We start from the raw sequence: 17,800 nt of genomic DNA on the forward strand, positions 1-17,800 counted from the left end.
ATGGACATCTGGAGGGCCGCCGTTTGACTACCCTGATATAGGCATTGCCTCCCTCCTCCAACCAGTGTACAATTTACCTGCCAAAAGCCATTCCCACAGAACACTCAATTTAATCTACAAAGGAAAGTTTTAGAGCAAGGCTATAACACCTAACTGCAAAAACATGTGAAGATAGCACCTCAAAGGCCAGAGTCACACCGAGAGCTAAACAACCTTGGAACAGATGAGAATGGGAGGGGGAGGGGAACATGAAAACCAGGGCATTTCCACACATTAGTAAAAATAGGCCCTCCTCACCTTTTTGTTCTCTCGCCTTTGTCTGCCTTCTTTTTGTGTGTCTTATCCTCCACATCTGCTGCTGGAAACCTGCTGCTGTCAATCAATTCAGGCAACCAATCCCCTTTCTCCAACAGTTTAATGGTCTTATGATGCCCACTATTTTTTAAAATCATACTTTTCCTTTGCAATACCTATGCATAGAATCATAGATGCATAGTGCTTTTGAACACCACCCCTTATGGGATCACAAGTAGGCTTGTGCACAAAGAGCCCGATTCGGCCACTTCAGCTTCAGTGACCATGGAAATCCATAAACTATAATAGGAATGTCAGCATTCTTGCCTTTCCTGGGCCTGGGGGGGTAGGGGGTTGAGGTACAGCTTCCAAACTTTCAGAGTATCTCCAGGAGGCTCTTCCCTGACTCCCCTCCAAATTTCGAATTTATTGGTCCAAGGGGTCCACATCTAGGGGCTCCTGAAGAAGATGCCCCCATCCCTCCATTATATCCCATGGAGAGTCAAGCTGGCCTAGAAATACTGCTGGCCTCCCTCCTCCTCTCCCTCCCGCCCCCCCATACAGAAATCACAACTACTGATTTCGACAGCTAAACTGTGGTGGCTATGCAGTGCTAAATTTTATTATGTTTTCATTCCTTTAAATGTATACAGCTGTTGTATATCACCCTGAACCCATCATTTGGGAAAGGGCAGTCTATGAATTGAAATGTAAACAAACCAATAAATGAATACTGAGCTATGCAGAATTTCCCAAGGGCATTCTGTGATGGGGCATGCCTCTTAGGGGCTCCTCCCAGTGTGCTGCCTCCATCCTTGTTAATGTTCAAATTGAGCCTTAGCCAGAGGTACCTCCTGACATCTGTTCACCCACTTGACTAAAAAACGTTGCTTGGATCTCTTCAGCAGCAAAAGACAGACTGCAAAGATACCCAGTCAGCAGACCGCATTAGCCGTACTACACACCATTAGAGAAAGTCATTTGAGCCTAATCAGGAATTAATAGACAGTGCTTTGTAGTCATTTCATTCCTACAATAAACCTAATGAGCAATTTAAATACGAACGTTGAACAATATTAACCAATGTTGTCTGAACTCCATTTCAAAGGAAGCAGCCAGAAGACTGGGGGAGGGGGGGAGGGGGGACACACACATTCTCCTCCTCTAGTTGTTGGCTGAGCATTATCATGTCTCTTCATAGAGTAGGAGCAGAGGTGGTGAATTTAGATCATTAGTAAGGCTAAGTGCCTGCTTCATTAGCTATTTAATAGTCAGCAATTAATGACAAGGGAGGGTTGCTTAGCTGAAAGTTAAGCAAAAGTCAATATGAAAAAGGGATGGGAAGCACTGCTCTCAGAAGTTGTTTTCAGGGTGTCGACATCCCCCACACACACACACTCACACATATACACACATACACACACATACTTTGCCTCTTGGAATTCTTGATCAATTGAAAAAGGCAGTGTTTGTCTAGAGAGTGTTGAAGGGGATTACAGATAATCTTTTCTTAAAATATAACATATATTTATGAAGAAAGTTGCTGACAATCTTTCCTTACAGTAGCACTCTATTGATTTCTGACGGCTTATAAATTGATTGCCTCACAACAATTGTTTGGATTGCGTTATGTGTATTAAGTAAGATTCCAGAGAGCAGTAAGGAGAGGGGTGTGTGTATAAAAATGTTTAAAAATGTGCTGACACTGCTTCTGACAACTCTGAAATTGTTCTAGCTAGTCTTTCTAAACAAGACATTCACCAATTAAATTGTTCATAGACCTGCTCTTTGTGCATACTTGTCTTTTCTCCTTCCCAAGGCAGTTTCTAGTAAAACAGAGTGGGGGATTCAGTGCAGACATAAAGTTGTAAGTGCCCCCCCTCTCTTAATGCAGAAGGAACAGTGAGCAGATCTTATCGTTCTTGGCAAGATTACGTATCTTCTTCACCATCTCTTCCGGCTGGCCAGGAGTAAAGTAACCATCTTAATTGACCTTTCTCTCCACAAGGCTGCTGTAGCAAACCTGTGCCAAGAACAAGGATCAGGAGTTTGCTGTGGGTTTTTTGTATAGTAATTACCCCGCTTGACCTGGACTTAGATAGGTGTAACTCTGCTTAGGATGGCATGATGTAGCGGAAGTCAGAGCTGGACCCAGTGGTGATGTAGACAAAGCTAGAAGCAGTCATGCTGAGCCTTCCCTTTGCTGGTGCAGTGGTCAGCCAGTGTTGGCTGGTGGGGTCAGAACCACTGCTGCAATGCCCAATGCCTTTATGGGCATCTTGGGCAGGCCTAGGTGGGGGCAAAGCAGGGTAGTTTAGTGGTCACCCCAGGGAGGAGCCCACTCAGTTTGCTTGGTTCTGGGCCAAGGCAGGAAAAGGCTGCATGGGAGGCATGTAGAAGCAATGCTAAAAGAGGCTGGGATTGTGGATAAGAGGTCTGTACTGGCAAAGGGAGTGAGGGAGAAGCAGAGGCATTAAACAGCCACCTGATGGAAATCCTGAAAAAGCTCTTCCACCAAAGAGGAAGATTCGATCCCAGCAGCTGGCTCAAGGTCAACTCCACCTTCCATCCTTCCGAGGTCGGTAAAATGAGTACCTGGCTTGCTGGGGGGGTAAAACGGTAATGACTGGGGAAGGCACTGGCAAACCACCCTGTATTGAGTCTGCCATGAAAACGCTAGAGGGCGTCACCCCAAGGGTCAGACATGACTCGGTGCTTGCACAGGGGATACCTTTACCTTTAGTCATAGGAAATATTCAGCTCAGTGAGGTTTTGGGAATAAACATCCTGTAGAAAACAGGCTGGTGTTTGTAGCCAACATGGAGGAATTATTCAGCGTGCTCCTGAGCCCTGAGGCAAGTATGTGGAAATAGGAGAGCTTTTAACTACCCTAAATGCTGGGCTGATTTAGGGTAGGGACTGATGTAGACAAAGGAGGCTGCAATGAAGAAGGGAATCACACTAATAGGACCCAGCCCTAAATCCTTTCAAAGCCCTCAGGTGACATCTCGGTTGTTACAATGCACTTTATGTTTGAAGATGGTTCAGTGAAAATGGGACTTTTCATTTCTGGGCTCAGTTCAAAATGCTGATTCCTACACTAAAAGCTGCTAGTGACCAGGGATGGGGGCATCTAAAGGATCTATTCTATGTGCCTTTTATATTACCTGCACAATTCCATGCTTTTTTGTCACGACCCATCAACCTCAACTCCATGCCGCTTTTTTGTGCACCCTCTATTTAGATCCGATGAGTCTGTTCCTCCAGCACAGCTTTTATTCAGTGGATTGGGCTGTGTGCAAAGTGCTTAACAATGTGTTTTTTCTTATTCCTTTTGTGCCCAGGCCCAGACTAGCTAATTAGATAGTAATGGCAAGAGTAGCACTCTGAACAAATGTGCTAAAATGGATCATTAGGCCACATTAAAAGTCAGTGGACTTATAAGAGGTCCATTAGGCTGGTTGACTGGTGAGCTTTTATCATTTCTGTGAGATCCAACAGTTCTCAAGCATGTCCTCCAGAAGCCTCCTAAGCAGAGTTCTACTCATCTATATCTGTTTCAGTCAATAGGCTTAGAAAGCTGTGACTCTGTTTAGGTTGGCACTGCTCAAGAGCTTCCCTACTTGGGTTTGTTCTTGCTCTTCTTGTATCTTAATGCATACATATTATTCATTAGATAGTTGGCTATTAGAAACAGCCTGTCAAACACAAGAAGTGTGCAAAGTGGTGTGAATATTCCATAAGAGAGATCTTTGGCCCTATTAAGTTGTATGTTGGCGATGCATGAACCTAACAAGATGCAGCTTAATCAAATGTTTGGCTTCATGTCAGTGACAAATTTATTTTACAGGAATCTGATTTCATGGCTTCTCAGGTGAAGATAAGAGATAAACATTTTAGTTAAATAAATGCCTATAATGAACACATATTTGTTCACCATGACGTTTGGGTCCAAGACTTTGGGGGTTCTTTAGGTCCTATGACACATATGAGAGCAAACCTGACTGTGTCCCCATACGTACATATCTTAGAGTAATGTTCTCACAAGTAAGAATGGTCATGTATGCAAGTAGGGTTGCTGACATGAACACACATTATGAGTGCGTAGTTGTGAGAAAAGGCCTTCTGTACATATTCAGAATAAGGTTGCTAGGTCCCCCTTGGCCACCAGCAGGAGATAAGGCACTTTAATTGTAATACCTGTCAATTTCTATAGTGAATCTTGATCTTGGAAACTGAAGTCTGACTTAAATAATGCCCTCTATAACATTGTTAACAATACTTGATGGCAAAACCTGTAGCATAGACCTTGCTTTGGTCCATTAATCCAGAAAACACATTATTTTTGTCCAAGATTAAATGCTAAAGTCTCCAGTAACAACACAACTGAAATAAATTCCAAGAATTCTCTCGGAATTTCGAACGTTTGTTTAAGAAATGTTGTCTGCTGAGAATAACTACTTGTTTAGCTACTTTCTCTTAATTTTTTGTGGAAGAATTAACATATAATCAACTTTTGTCTTTCTTTTTTCTCTCTAGATGCAAAAAGTATTTGAGAAACTTGCAGGTTTCAAGGAAATCCGAGTTCTAGGATTTAGGTAAGTGATAACATGATTCACTTTCAATTTAAGGATAAGTTTCCCTTCTCATCACTAAGTGTTTTCATTGAGCAACATTTGTTATAAATTAGTATTTGATAATCCTCTCATTTTCAGAAAGTTTTGTTTTTAGGAGCAGAAGTAGACTTGAGGCTTGATGAAAGAGAAGCAAAAGGAATTTTGATTCCTTCTGAGAAAACAAATTATTTCAAAAGGTCATTAATATGCATATTTTCTACCATTTGTTTATTAGCCTGCATCCTCTCTAGATTTTAGTTCCCTGGACAGTTAATAGTCTTTTACAAAATTGTCTTTTTACAGAAATGAAATTACACTGGAACAGCAGTTGAAAGAACAGCCATTTTGCAAAATTAGCTTCTTCCCTATATTTGCTGTAATCAGTGGGCATGATCCATTGTGTACTTCCTATTCTATATTGGCTTCATATTTTTATATTGAGGGGAAGCTCCTCGTGACCATAATACAAGTAATGTCTCCCTGTTATAAGGGAGAAAAAGAGAGAAAGACCCTACACATTTGACTTTCTGGACCACACTCATAACTTTCCACAATACATCCATTGTAGTAGTAATAAAGGCAGGGAGCAAAAGGAAAGCAAATGTTGTGATGTCACTTCTGGTGATATGTCACTTCTGGGGGCATGACAAGCTGACATCACTTCCAGGGATCCTCAAAGCCTAAACATTTATTTCAGAGGTTCCTCCATGGTCAAAAAGCTGAAAAAGGCTGGTCTAGTGTAACTCTAGGGAGATTAAGGTAAACAGGCTGACCATATTTCCTTGATGCAAAGGAAGACATTGTGATGGCAAAAACAGGTCAGGGATGAAATATTCTGTATTTTTTAAATTAAAAAATTAATTTATTTTTATTTATATATTGCTCTCCCTTGTGGTACAGGGTGGTAAGATGATTTTAAAAGTTTTATAAACGTATTGAGCTTACAAAAGTTTAAATAGACGTAGGCCAGAAGAACTCAGCATGGGGAAAGGGTTTTTAACCATATCTTTAATTACAAAAACCCTTTCTTTAAGCAGTTTATCAAAGGAAATTCTAAAATAGGTTTGCTTCCCTGGTTATTGGGCCCATGACATGCCTGCAAATAAATTAATAGTCCTGGCTCTCTCTCTCTCTCTCTCTCTCTCTCTCTCTCTCTCTCTCTCTCTCTCTCTCTGCATGACAGAAGAACTGAGTGGGGGGAGGGGTGTCTCCTGCAGCTACAACTTTACCAACTGCCGTGTACCCCTTTGCACCCTAGGCCCAAATTCTAACTGTTTAATAGAAATCAAACATAAATGGAAATGATATGGTTTTATAGTAGCCTACAGAGAAAACAAAATTAACATTACAAGAAGTATATATCTTTTATTATTAAAAAGCAGACAAAATTGACATATTTATTAAAATGAGGGGATGGATGGGAAATGTGAAAAAGGGTAATGTCCCCTTCAAAAAGGTACAGTCAGTCTAAAGATAAGAAGTCAAGGGTGGGGGAGGGCAGATAGTCACAGACTCTGTTCTCAATGGTTTCCATTAAATTTTATGGGACAGTGTTTTCAGATTGTAGTGTATAAGAATGCTGTAGTAGGGTGTAGCCTCCTTTTGTATTCTACCTATCACGGCGACATGAGTTCCCAATATGTTTCCAGGCCCAATTCAAGGTCCTGGCTGTAGTCTTTAATGCCAGACATGGTCTAAATCGAGTGTAACTCAAGAGGTACTTCTTTCCATATGAATATCCCAACCTTTCTCATCAGCAGGAGAGCCCCTGCTCCAGGCACAAAGGCAAGACTGCCTTCTCCTAAGACCAGGGCTTTCTCAATGGATATGATAAAATGTAGGGTTTCCCTCTCCCAATCAATCTATTTGGTTCCATCTTTGAGAGCTTTTTGCAGAAAAGCAAAATATATATTTATTTCAGACAGTCTTAGGAACTGACATTGGGTTCCACATCATTAATTCTGTTTATCTTCCCCTTTGGCTGATTTATGCCCAGTTTTACTTTGCTTTGTTGTTACAATTTTTTACATAATTTTCATGCTTGAAAAAATATTTTTCTCATTACTCCCTTAGCTGCATTCAGATGTCACATGTAATCACAATAAAGAGAAAAGCTTTATGAAACTGCTTTATTGCTAAATTCATGCACACACATCTCTTGCATGCTTCTCCATCCTTCCAAGAGCCTTCACTGAAAATCATGCTTAAACACCATGGCCCCTTTCAGACAGATTTTGTAATTCATTTTAGTGGCCGGTTGTTAACAGTTTTTTTGTGTATCATTTCAGACATAACTGTGTTAGCAACCAGCTGCTAGCTGATTTTTATTTCCCTTTTCATACAAAGATGCTTGCATCCAGTTAACAAAGCATGGTTGAGCAGTTCTTGAGGTAAACTGCTTTCTTCTGTTTTCACCTCTCCTTTGCACTTCTGCATCACAGTAGTGTGCTGCTTAAAATGTCTGCAGTGCTTCTGATAGTGCCATGCTCCCCCCCACACACACACACCCTTCTGCACTATGTAATCTTCTTTGAACTTTTTTAATGTTCTAAGTTGAGTGCTAAAGCGCTAGACCAATATGACACTTCAGAGCTACAGCGGCTCCATTGAGATACATTGAGAAGTGCTATATTTGTCTCACACAATAGCGCTTAACTTAGGACATTCCCCCAATAAAAGTTTGACAAAGATTGCACAACAAAAAGGACTGGGGGGAAAAAGCATGGCGCTGTTTGAAATGACCAGATTGCTTCAGAGCGAGCATATTCACAGAATGAAGTTTGCTGTATGAAACTCTCTTGCTTCACTTGGAATTGGGTCAACAATGAGTAACATCTAGTTTAGAATGGTAATGTGAAAGGGGTCTTTGTGAGCTTACCCAAGATGTACACGTGGAGGTATCTGGATTAACAGGAGTTCATTTCACTCTAGAAACTCTATACCAGAGTTTAATCTAGGTTTAGAACTCTAGTTGGAGAAGTTTGCTGAAATGGAGACATTAACAGTAACTAAGTACTGTTAACCACATGCTCTCATTTATATGTTATGGGCATCCAGCATTGATTGCAATTCTTGTCAGGAGGAGAAATGTGTGATGCATGCTAACGAATTGGGAAACAAGCCAGATTCATGGACATTTTTCATAGTAATGATACCTGGATGCAATTCTCTTCTGTCTTCTGTCAAATGTGGCACAATATTGACTCTTTCCCAGTTTTTCTCCTCATAATAGAGAAAGGCAATAAATATTTGGGCTACCTTGATAGATTAACTTAAAGCAATGGAAAGCTAATGTTATTGTAGGATGCCATGTTTTTCTTGGGCTGTGAGAAGGATGGCTCAGTGGTAAAACATCTGCTTGGTGGTCCCAACTTCCATTTCCAGCATCTCCATCTAAAAGGCTGAGGTGGTAAGTGATGGGAAAGACCTCAACCTGAGACCCTGAAGAGCTGCCACTATTGGGAGTACACAGTGATGGCCCTGATAGGACAGAATTCTCATGTGTTTGGTACCATAGGTTACTATTTGTAAAATTAGAGGGGAAATGTAAGATATTGGATCCAATTTTGTCTAATGCAGCCAAAATAATAATCTGCAGAAGAAACAACATAGAATGGAAATAGACTATTGGATTTCTGAGGCTGTTTTTGTGTGCCTTTGATTTCTGGCACGCTAAAAGATTTTTCTATTCAGAGAACATAAAAGAACCATAAGTGAATGTCAAAAAGGTGATTTTCTTTTTAATGTTGACAAAAGCTCAGACATTTGTCTCCATTTACTGGCGTGGGGGTGCTGTTGTTTAGTATGTTGTATGCACTCAGACAAAAGAATCTGACAATCCAGAGGGAGCCATTTCCCCAAGTTTTGCAAAAGCTATAACAAAGACAACAAACTGCTGCAACTAAATACATGAACAGATTTTAATCTTAGGCAGATGCAGTATATGACAAGGGAATTCTATCCCAGTGACCTCAGTCTCAAAGAAACTGATGTTACAAATAATTTTAATATTAAAAAGGCAGGTTGCCTCTGATTAAGAAAGAATCCTCCAGCTATGATGAAGAAACCATGCACAGAGTTAGGTTAATGGTTTTGCACCATAAACTTAGCTTTATTTTCCTGCCACAATAACAGCCCTAATTGATTCCTGTTGGTAGAGTCCACATATGCTAAATTATAGAGGCCTTATTGTAGGCATTTGTTTATTTATTTATCCATTTAAACATTTATACCCTTCTTTTCTCCCTGGTAGGGGCTCAAAGCAGCTTCCAGCATTATTCTCACCTTCTCTATTATATTTTCACAACCACAATCCTGTGAGATTGGTTAGGCCACTGGATCACTGATTGAGCCTCCATGGCAGAGTAGATGTTTAAATATGGGTCTCCCAGGCTCTAATCTTGCACTCAGACCTCTAGATCACCACTAATAGATGCCTGTTTATTATATAAAGAAGTTCACCTCACAGTTTGAAGCAGGGCTCTGGTCCCTTGGTTTATGTTGCTTTGTTTTCACCCATAATTCATTGAGTTTTGACAACAGATTGTACATTCAGGCTTGTGGCATGGGACCCATATGATACCACAGTACACCACCATATTCAACAATATTGCCACCATGTAAGGCAAAACTATTATGAGAACCAGTATCGTTAGCAATAATATTTTGGGCTCAGCCCCCTGCTCATCATCCAGTTTAATACATGTTCTCATGTGCCACTAGTGCCCTTTCTCTCTATGATGGACAGTCTCAAAATAATAGATGGGCATAAAATAGATCTGACCATAAAAATCACCATATTCAAACACCAGTGGAAGGACATTTCAGACTCTCAGAACACTCTGGTGCTGACCTGAAAGTTACTGTCCTCTAGTGGCTAAAAGTGTTGAACTAGAATCTTCAAGAGATGTGGTCAAATCTTCACTCTACCATGGAAGCCTAAGGTTCCTCACAGGATTATTGCAAGGATAACATGGAGTAAAAGAGAATGAATTAAGCTGTTTGGGGTCCCCGAAATAAATTTGAAAGGTCCTGGGGAATAAATTTGCTGGAAATAAATTTGTCCTGGAGAAGGTCCTGGAGAATCAAAACAAGTTAATCGGGCTTTCCTCTTGAAACCTCAGCAATTTAGTATCGAGTTCATGGTATCAAGCCTCAGATTTGCCAGCAAAGAATGAGATCAGAGAATGTATTCAAGACCAAGTTGTAACATTTATTGATTACAATGGATTTCAAACCAATTCCTAAAAATATATGTTCACCTGCCTCAGGAGTAGCCAGGCATGGGAACAGAATGCTGAGCAGTCAGAAGAAATCTAGCAAAGGAGATTTCCAATAAAAATCCAAAAAGGGCTTGGCCAAGCCTTAAGTATTGATGCTAACTGGTCATGAGAGATCAGCAAGGGATATTATCTCTATCCTTTTAAGATTTTGTAGGCCATTGTTCTCTTTCTATCTTTGCCTTCCTGTCAGGAAAGTCTTACCATGTGCTGTGATCTTACCATATACTGTTGCAGGACCCAATCCCATGTCATCATGCCCTGGAGAACTGGTGGGTGATCTTGACTCACAGACCTGCTGGATCATTTTACTGACATGTGCATTTTCCCATGGCTCAGTCCCTCCTTTTTGTCCCCAACAGGGAGCTGTCAATGGCATTTTCCAATCACTAGGGCAGAGGTCATCCAGAGACTTTCCAGCTGGTGGTCTTCTCCACTGCTGTCTTTTAGCCTTGGTCTTCTGCCCACTCATACTCTCATACACGCTTTTTCATTCCCTCTTGGTCCTACTTGAGCAAGTGCTTTATTTGTAGGCTTACTTGTAGCCTGGAATTGCAGACTCCCCCACCCCCATCCCCCAGCTACATATTTCACACTTTCATTTGCTGCAAAAAATGTCTGTTTCCTGAAGAGGAATCTGGGCTGATCACAAATTTGCCACCTGCTGTATGATATAGAATTATACTCTGAACTTCTGCTTTGCATGCTCCATGGCTTGTTGGTCAGGGGGAAAATTCAGCTGAACATTTGTTGCATAATGGTTATAAAACCCATACATCTAAAATTTTATATCTGACAATGGGGTGTAAATGAAGTAAATAAGTAGCAGGATAGACACTCCAACATGAAATGGCTAGTTTGTGATTCATTAAGAGATTTTTCATTACCTTCCTCTTGAGTTGACCCATCTCACATTTAAGGTTAACTTTCTGAACCCAACCTGAGCCTCCCCATCCATTTCATGCACAATTAGTGAATGGTCTCTATGTTTGAATATTACATTTGATTTGAATTTTGCATCATTACATTTCATTCTGTTCTTTCTGCCTCTGTGACTCTTTTTATTCTTCCTCTTTAAAAAGAATGCACTGCATTTGAAGAATTGGGCTCTTGTCCATGAAAGCCAATGCTGGAATAAAATTTTGGTAGTCTTCAAGGTGCTACAAGATTCCTGTGCAAATTATGTCACTTGACATAAGCTCTCGGTATAGGAGGAGGCCTTTGCAAATGGGGTCCATCTGGGTTCCACTTCCTAAAGAAAAAAGCTTTAATCTAGTAGACTGTATTCTATTGTACAACTTGAGCACACAGTTCTGTTCTACATGGCACCCAATAGATTCTGATAACAATTGTTATAAAGGAGTCATTGTACCAGACATTAAGTAGTGTTTCTCATTAACTTCTGAGGTCAATACTTAACAAGACGTTATGCACTGCTTTCTATAAATAAAAAAACATCACTTTGTAAGGGAGCACTTTAGAACATAGATACACAGAGGATGGAAAGAGGTACCGGAATTTTCTATTTCAGCATTATTATTCCATTACCTCAAGCTGCTTTCCGTACCATACAAGTTTTCCAGATGTGTGTGTTGAAACGTCTGTTTGCCAACATGTGTTAGGAACCTCCTGGGCTGGGGAGCAATTTGGGGGGTGTGATTATCTGTCTTAAAAGCAACCACTGGGGTTTCTAAATACAAGCGTCTCTGTGTCACATCTAGTTCAGCCCTCATTCAGGTGCCTTATTGTTGTGTGCTGGATGAGATTCTGTTGTGGAACTGTGATGGATGGCTGATATATCTAGCCTTCTGGTATTGGTATGGGCTTGATAGCCTTTGGTTCCTTCCATGACTGTAATTTGAGAGCCAGTGTAATATTTATCGTGTTAGAACGGCAGCGTTTATCATCAATTTGTGTGCTTTATTTCCTCTTATTATGCTATGCACATAACACAAGCATTTGGGCAGTCATTAAAGCTCTGTTAGCATTCCCCTGCTGTTGTCAACTGTGTCAAGGGTTTCATTGTAGTAGTTATTAGCAAAGGAGCGGTGGAGAGGCAAGTATTCACATGGCTAATGACTCATACACAAAACTACATGCCAGAATGGGAAAGGATTAGCATTAGAGGAAGCACAACCAATCACAAATCCATCCAGTTCCCAGGTTGCTGCTATTAACCCTTTCCATCAGTAGAAGTAGAAGATAAGTTTGCTGTTATTAAAAGGGGATATGACTAAACTTAGGAGCTTTAAATGGAGGCGATAGAAAGCCCTGTAGACTGAATACAATTCTTTTTCCTAGATTCTAAGCTGCTCTTAGAACTGAGGGGATTTCTGCACCCATTAAAAATGCATTGACGTTATATTCCTGCCCCTCCATATGATGTCACCAACATGCAGCAACTGGGCAGTAAACAGTCGGCTACATCCTCCATCCATCCTCCAAGTGCTAGTTGCGGAATCCCAAAAAATCGGATTCACCAACCTATGTAGCGCTGCCTAATGGAGAGCAACCAGCAGGCAACAAGTGGAGGGAAGTTATGGAGGCTAAAATGTGCAAAAGGCACCTGCCTCGTCCTGCCCCTCTCTTGGGGATGGGGATGTCTTTTTTTAAATATCTGAAATCCTGGAGCAACTAATAGATGGACAAGCATGCAGGTGATGCCAGAAAGATATTTTTCTGAATCTTGTAGCACAAAGCATGCCTCTCTAAAGCTTTTCCCCTCCCCTAAATCGGGAACAAGATTAATTTTTAAAATTAATAAGACTCATGATTCAAGAAGTGGTAGCATTCAAAAAATGCTATGCATCTATGATCAGATGAATAGGCATAGCAACAGAGAAGTATGCATTTTGAAAAATTATCAGGCATCGTGGGACCTTTAAAGCAGTGGTCCCCAACCTTTCTGAGGTTGGGGACCGGCAGGGCATTGGGCCCTGATTCCCTTTCCCCGCCCTCCCGCAGTACGAAGCTTCCCGGGCCGCAAGCTTGCGGCCTGGGAAGTTTTTTACTGCGCGCGGGGGGGGGGCGGGGAGAGGGAGCCGCGGCCCGGCGCCATGGCCTTCGCGGCCCGGCATCGGGCCGCGGCCCGCAGGTTCGGGACCACTGCTTTAAAGCATGAAGAAAGGGGATTGGCTGCCTGGCTTGACTGACAGGCAGAAGAGAGTTGTGTATAAACCGCGTTGCTCTCTTCCGCCATTTCAAGCAGGCAATGTGGAGGGTGACAAGTGCAAAAAGGTGGCAGAGAACAGCGAGACAGGAAATAGGTGAGGAGGGGCCAGGAGACAAGATAATATTTAGCATTATGCCATTTGGCTGGCATAATGCTATTTTTACAGATGTGTGGAAATGCCCTAATTTTTAGCTGTTGCTGCAGAACCAGAAAACAAAGTCCATTGAAACAAGGAGCGTTGAACTGTATTGTGGAACATGTAGAAGTGAGAAAGGAAGTACAGTTTTCTGAGTCTCCTCTGTCCCAGGAGTCATGCAGCCTAGTTGCAAGAGAAACTGAAAGGAGAAGCACAAGCACATGCAGTTTCTTTCCATGTAACATGTGAACCGGTTCTGAGGCAGACGTGCTAACTTTTTACCGGGGCTGATTTCTGTGAAATGCCACTGCTATTCTAGTCAGGCATCTTACTCTTTCAAAAGAGTGAGAACCAGAACATCTGCAGCATACCACCTATAGTACAATCAGCCACAAATATCTATAGATGTTCTCCTATTATTTTAGTTTTTGAACAGTCAAACTTGACTATATCATTTACTTCCCTAGCAAGATAAACATACAAATGTCAGAAAATGGCAAGCATAGCTTAACTCTGTGAAGGTATTCTTCCAGCAGACGAACATCATTAATGCCAGAGGCACGATCTTGACTTCCAGTCCTTGCTTTGGTACCTTCTCTGTTACACCCTTAGATAGCAGAAAGAAAGCTGCTCGGATGGAATAATGAGTTTGTACAGGAGCAGATAAAGAAGCTCCATATTTGGCACAGAAGATCTGTCAAGCGAACAAAGGGAGGACAGTATTACAAAATGTCACTGCAGGACACAATCTCTCAGGAAGTGTGCATAGTCAGAGTATTAGGTCAGGTTACCAAGACCTGGATTTGGACAACAGCCCAAAGGAGTCAATCCCAGATAATTTAGTGCCATTAGAAAGGTACAGATTAGCCGGCTTCTACACTCCAATGGGTTACCACGGGGGTGGAGGGAGGAGAAGAAGAGAGCTTCAAGTTTGTAGGAAATGCCTGCTGGTAAAGGTGGGGACAACAATATTCTCACTTTGTGAACTAAAAGGGGGAAAATTGTAATCCTGTCTCCTGAATAAAAACGACAACAGGCACAGAGTACAATGATCAGTAAGAAATGTATTTATAAGTAAATCTATGGATACATGTTTACAATTTGTCTTAATAGTTTGATATTTTTCTTTATGTTTTTATCACTTGAAATGCTTCAACTTGCCCTGTCTTTGTGTGCTGAAATGAAGACAGAAGAAGGAAAAAGATGGGTAATTTTGCTGCAAGTTTTTTCCTAAAATGTGTTCTGAATGTCATGTGAAATAATATGCTGAGACATTAAAGCACTAGTTGTAGGTAACCTTACAGGCCCACAGAACAATTCCAGAAACAACAATTTTACATATTTTGAGTTCCCCAGAAACATTAATCAGGTTTAATGTTTAGTTAGAAAAGGAGAGGAGGAGAGAAAAAGATAATTTGGGGCTCATTGGAAGTTCCTTCTTTCACCCTGTCTGTATACTCACCATACAGAGCTCTGGAGATCTGGGCCTATTCTGCACACAAGAGATAATGCACTTTCAATGCACTTCAGAAGTAGATTTTCTTGTTCCGCACAGGAAAATCCAGCTGCCAAAGCACATTGAAAGTGCATTATCCTATGTGTGTAGAATGGGCCCTTGAAAACTTGATAGTCTTTTCTGATGGGGGGGGGGTCATCCTAATAAAAAGTTATCATATCATTGTTTTTTCAGGAGACATATGTATTCTAAGCCATATTTAGAAATCCAAAGGGATGGAAAGGGACATTATACTAAGGCAAAATCACATGGATGCAAACAGCAACAGATCCAACAGCAATAGATCCAACAGAAAACAAGCAATAAAACTGGGTTTTTCTAGTTTGTTATGATGGAATCCATTGATTGTCATACCAAAATGTTTAAAAAGGAATCAGCCAGATGTTGCAGAGCTCATATAATGTACATCCGGCCATAAAATATCGATAGGAGCTAATAGAATGTATAGATATAGACCAAACCAGATAACTTTTTAAAATCTTCTTGGAAAATTACTTTCTAAGAAGTAATTTGATTCCCAGAATTTCTTTATGCAGCTCTGAAAGCAATGTCTGTTGCCATTTGACTCACAGCGAGAAGTTGTCCAAGGGACAAAGATATAATTAAGAAGACTTGGCCTTTAAGTCTTCCTGGGGATCATGGCTGCTGGGATCTAGTAACCCCAGCAAACCAGCTCATGATGAAATGCTGATCACTCAATGGTGCAGGGAAATAATTCTTCACTTACTCACTGTCTTCATGAACTAAGAATTCAGCTTCAGTTTATTTGACACATATAAAATCATTTATTATACACTACTTTTCTCCTCCACATTCAATAGATCAAGCAGTACCGTAGCACGGTATGTGGTCCATTTTGAAAGAGACACAGAAATCAAAAGGCCTGAGGATGACATCTCAACCATCGGTTCCAACAAAATTGAAAGTGAAAAAGACCTTCTTAGCAAGGAGGGAGAGATACCAGTGATTAAGCCAAAAGTGTCCGATCTTCAGCAGATGATTGCCATAGCTCTGCAAGAAGACAAGTCACTATCCATGGACCTTGGAACACTTCAGTTTGTTGATGGTAAATCAATTCCAAGTTGCTCTGGGAAGCTTTAAATAAGGTTCTGTGGGGATTGTTTGTCTGTTATAACTAACTATAACTAGTTTAACATCAGTAACAGAGATTTTTAAACCACATTTGCACTTTTGCCAGATTTGGTGGCCCCCAACCTTTTTATCACTGGGGACCGTTCAACACTTGACAATTTTACTGAGGCCCGGGGGGGGGGTAGTCTTTTGCCAAGGGACGTCACCGCTGCCTGAGCTCCTACTCCATTTGCTTTCCCGCCAATGCCCCTGACTTCCTGCCACCCACTGGGGGGCGCTGCCAGCAGCAGCTGCGCAGTGCCACACCGAGGGAGAGCCCCAGCCATGGCGGCCGCTGGAGAACACCAAAGGTGAGCCAGCGGCAGAGTGGCAGGGCAGTCCCCGAGGCAGCAGCTGGGGAGGAGAACAAGGAGGAGCCGCAGCCCAGTACTGACCAATCTACGGACCGGTACCAGTCACCGAACCGGGGGTTGGGGACCACTGATTTAAAGCATAACCACTTGTCTCCATTGGTGTGATTAGTAGCTATCATATGTTTGGTGGGTGAGAGTGTATTCTTCATATGGCTGTCTGGTTTGACACAACAGGATTATGATATTCCTTTCTCTTTTCAAACTGAGTAAAATACTGCTGCAACATAGTGCATTTCAGAATTGAACCAGTGTGTCTTTACATCTAGGATGCAAAGGAACTAAAAGGACCCAAAGTCGAAAACTTTGTTAGCATAAAATGTTTTACGTTTTCGTTATTTATAATATGCTTTGAGACTACAATTATCTTGGTGATTTTAGCTGTACTCGGTGATTATAGCTGTACTTTGAAAATGTGTTTTTTAATGCATTGCTAAAATACATCAGGCTAGCCCAATCTCATCAGATCACAGAAGCTAAGCAAGGTCATTCGTAGGGTTAATATTTGGATGAGAAACTACCAAGGAATTCCTGTGTTGCTATGCAGAGACAGGCAATGCCAAACCATGTTTAAAATCTCTTTCTTTAATAACCCTACAAGGTCACCATAAGTTGACTGTCACTTGATGTCACTTTACAGCCACAAAAAATCCAAATCACCAATGAGCCAATAACATTCAAGCAACTGTAAAAATATTAAATGACTCAGTAACTAAATTACAATGCAACTTTGTAAAGTTTATGAAGGGCAGCCAAAGATCGTTTCTACGTGTTCCTTATTATTGATATGTTGGACCTCCACCGTAAGTTTAGCCACCTTTGCTAGATCCTGAATCTGACCTAACACTGACCAGCTAGTACAAACCTAATACAAATCTGGCACAAGCCCAAAGATTGTAGGTCAAATTAATCTTTTTGTCCCATTTTGCAGAAGTGATTAAACCATCTACTGATGTAGACAATGATATCAAATCACAGGTAACTGATGCTACAGCTGAACCTGCATTGGTGAGTACATCTTCATGGAATTATTGCTTGAGGTAACTATGCATGTATCAACTACAGACATGCAATAAAATCAAACTTTGGCGATAGCTTGACTGATGGATATGGACCACCATCACTAACATTTGGCACAACTTTTTTCCTCTGCCTCATGGTCATGACATTTAGGGTTGTATCCTACAGACTGTCAGATACTCAATTTGACTTGCACACAAAGGAAGGGGCATCATCCTTCCTTTCTATCATCCCCATGTGCTAAATAACATTTTGACTATGAATG

The 17,800-nt window shown here is 41.2% G+C and overlaps 1 protein-coding gene across 1 annotated transcript in view; it reads left to right on the forward strand.

Moving 5' to 3' along the window:
• The window catches only part of IMPG1 (interphotoreceptor matrix proteoglycan 1), a 111,167-nt gene that overhangs the window by 52,487 nt on the left and 40,880 nt on the right, over window positions 1-17,800 (forward strand). Inside the window, exons 8-11 of the mRNA XM_077313660.1 lie at window positions 4,834-4,892; window positions 14,684-14,704; window positions 15,835-16,079; window positions 17,447-17,523. Of these exons, the coding sequence (XP_077169775.1) occupies window positions 4,834-4,892; window positions 14,684-14,704; window positions 15,835-16,079; window positions 17,447-17,523 (402 nt within the window). The remainder of the gene's footprint in view (window positions 1-4,833; window positions 4,893-14,683; window positions 14,705-15,834; window positions 16,080-17,446; window positions 17,524-17,800) is intronic.

The sequence above is a fragment of the Paroedura picta genome, chromosome 1 (genome assembly GCF_049243985.1).
Source record: "Paroedura picta isolate Pp20150507F chromosome 1, Ppicta_v3.0, whole genome shotgun sequence".
Lineage (NCBI taxonomy): Eukaryota > Metazoa > Chordata > Lepidosauria > Squamata > Gekkonidae > Paroedura > Paroedura picta.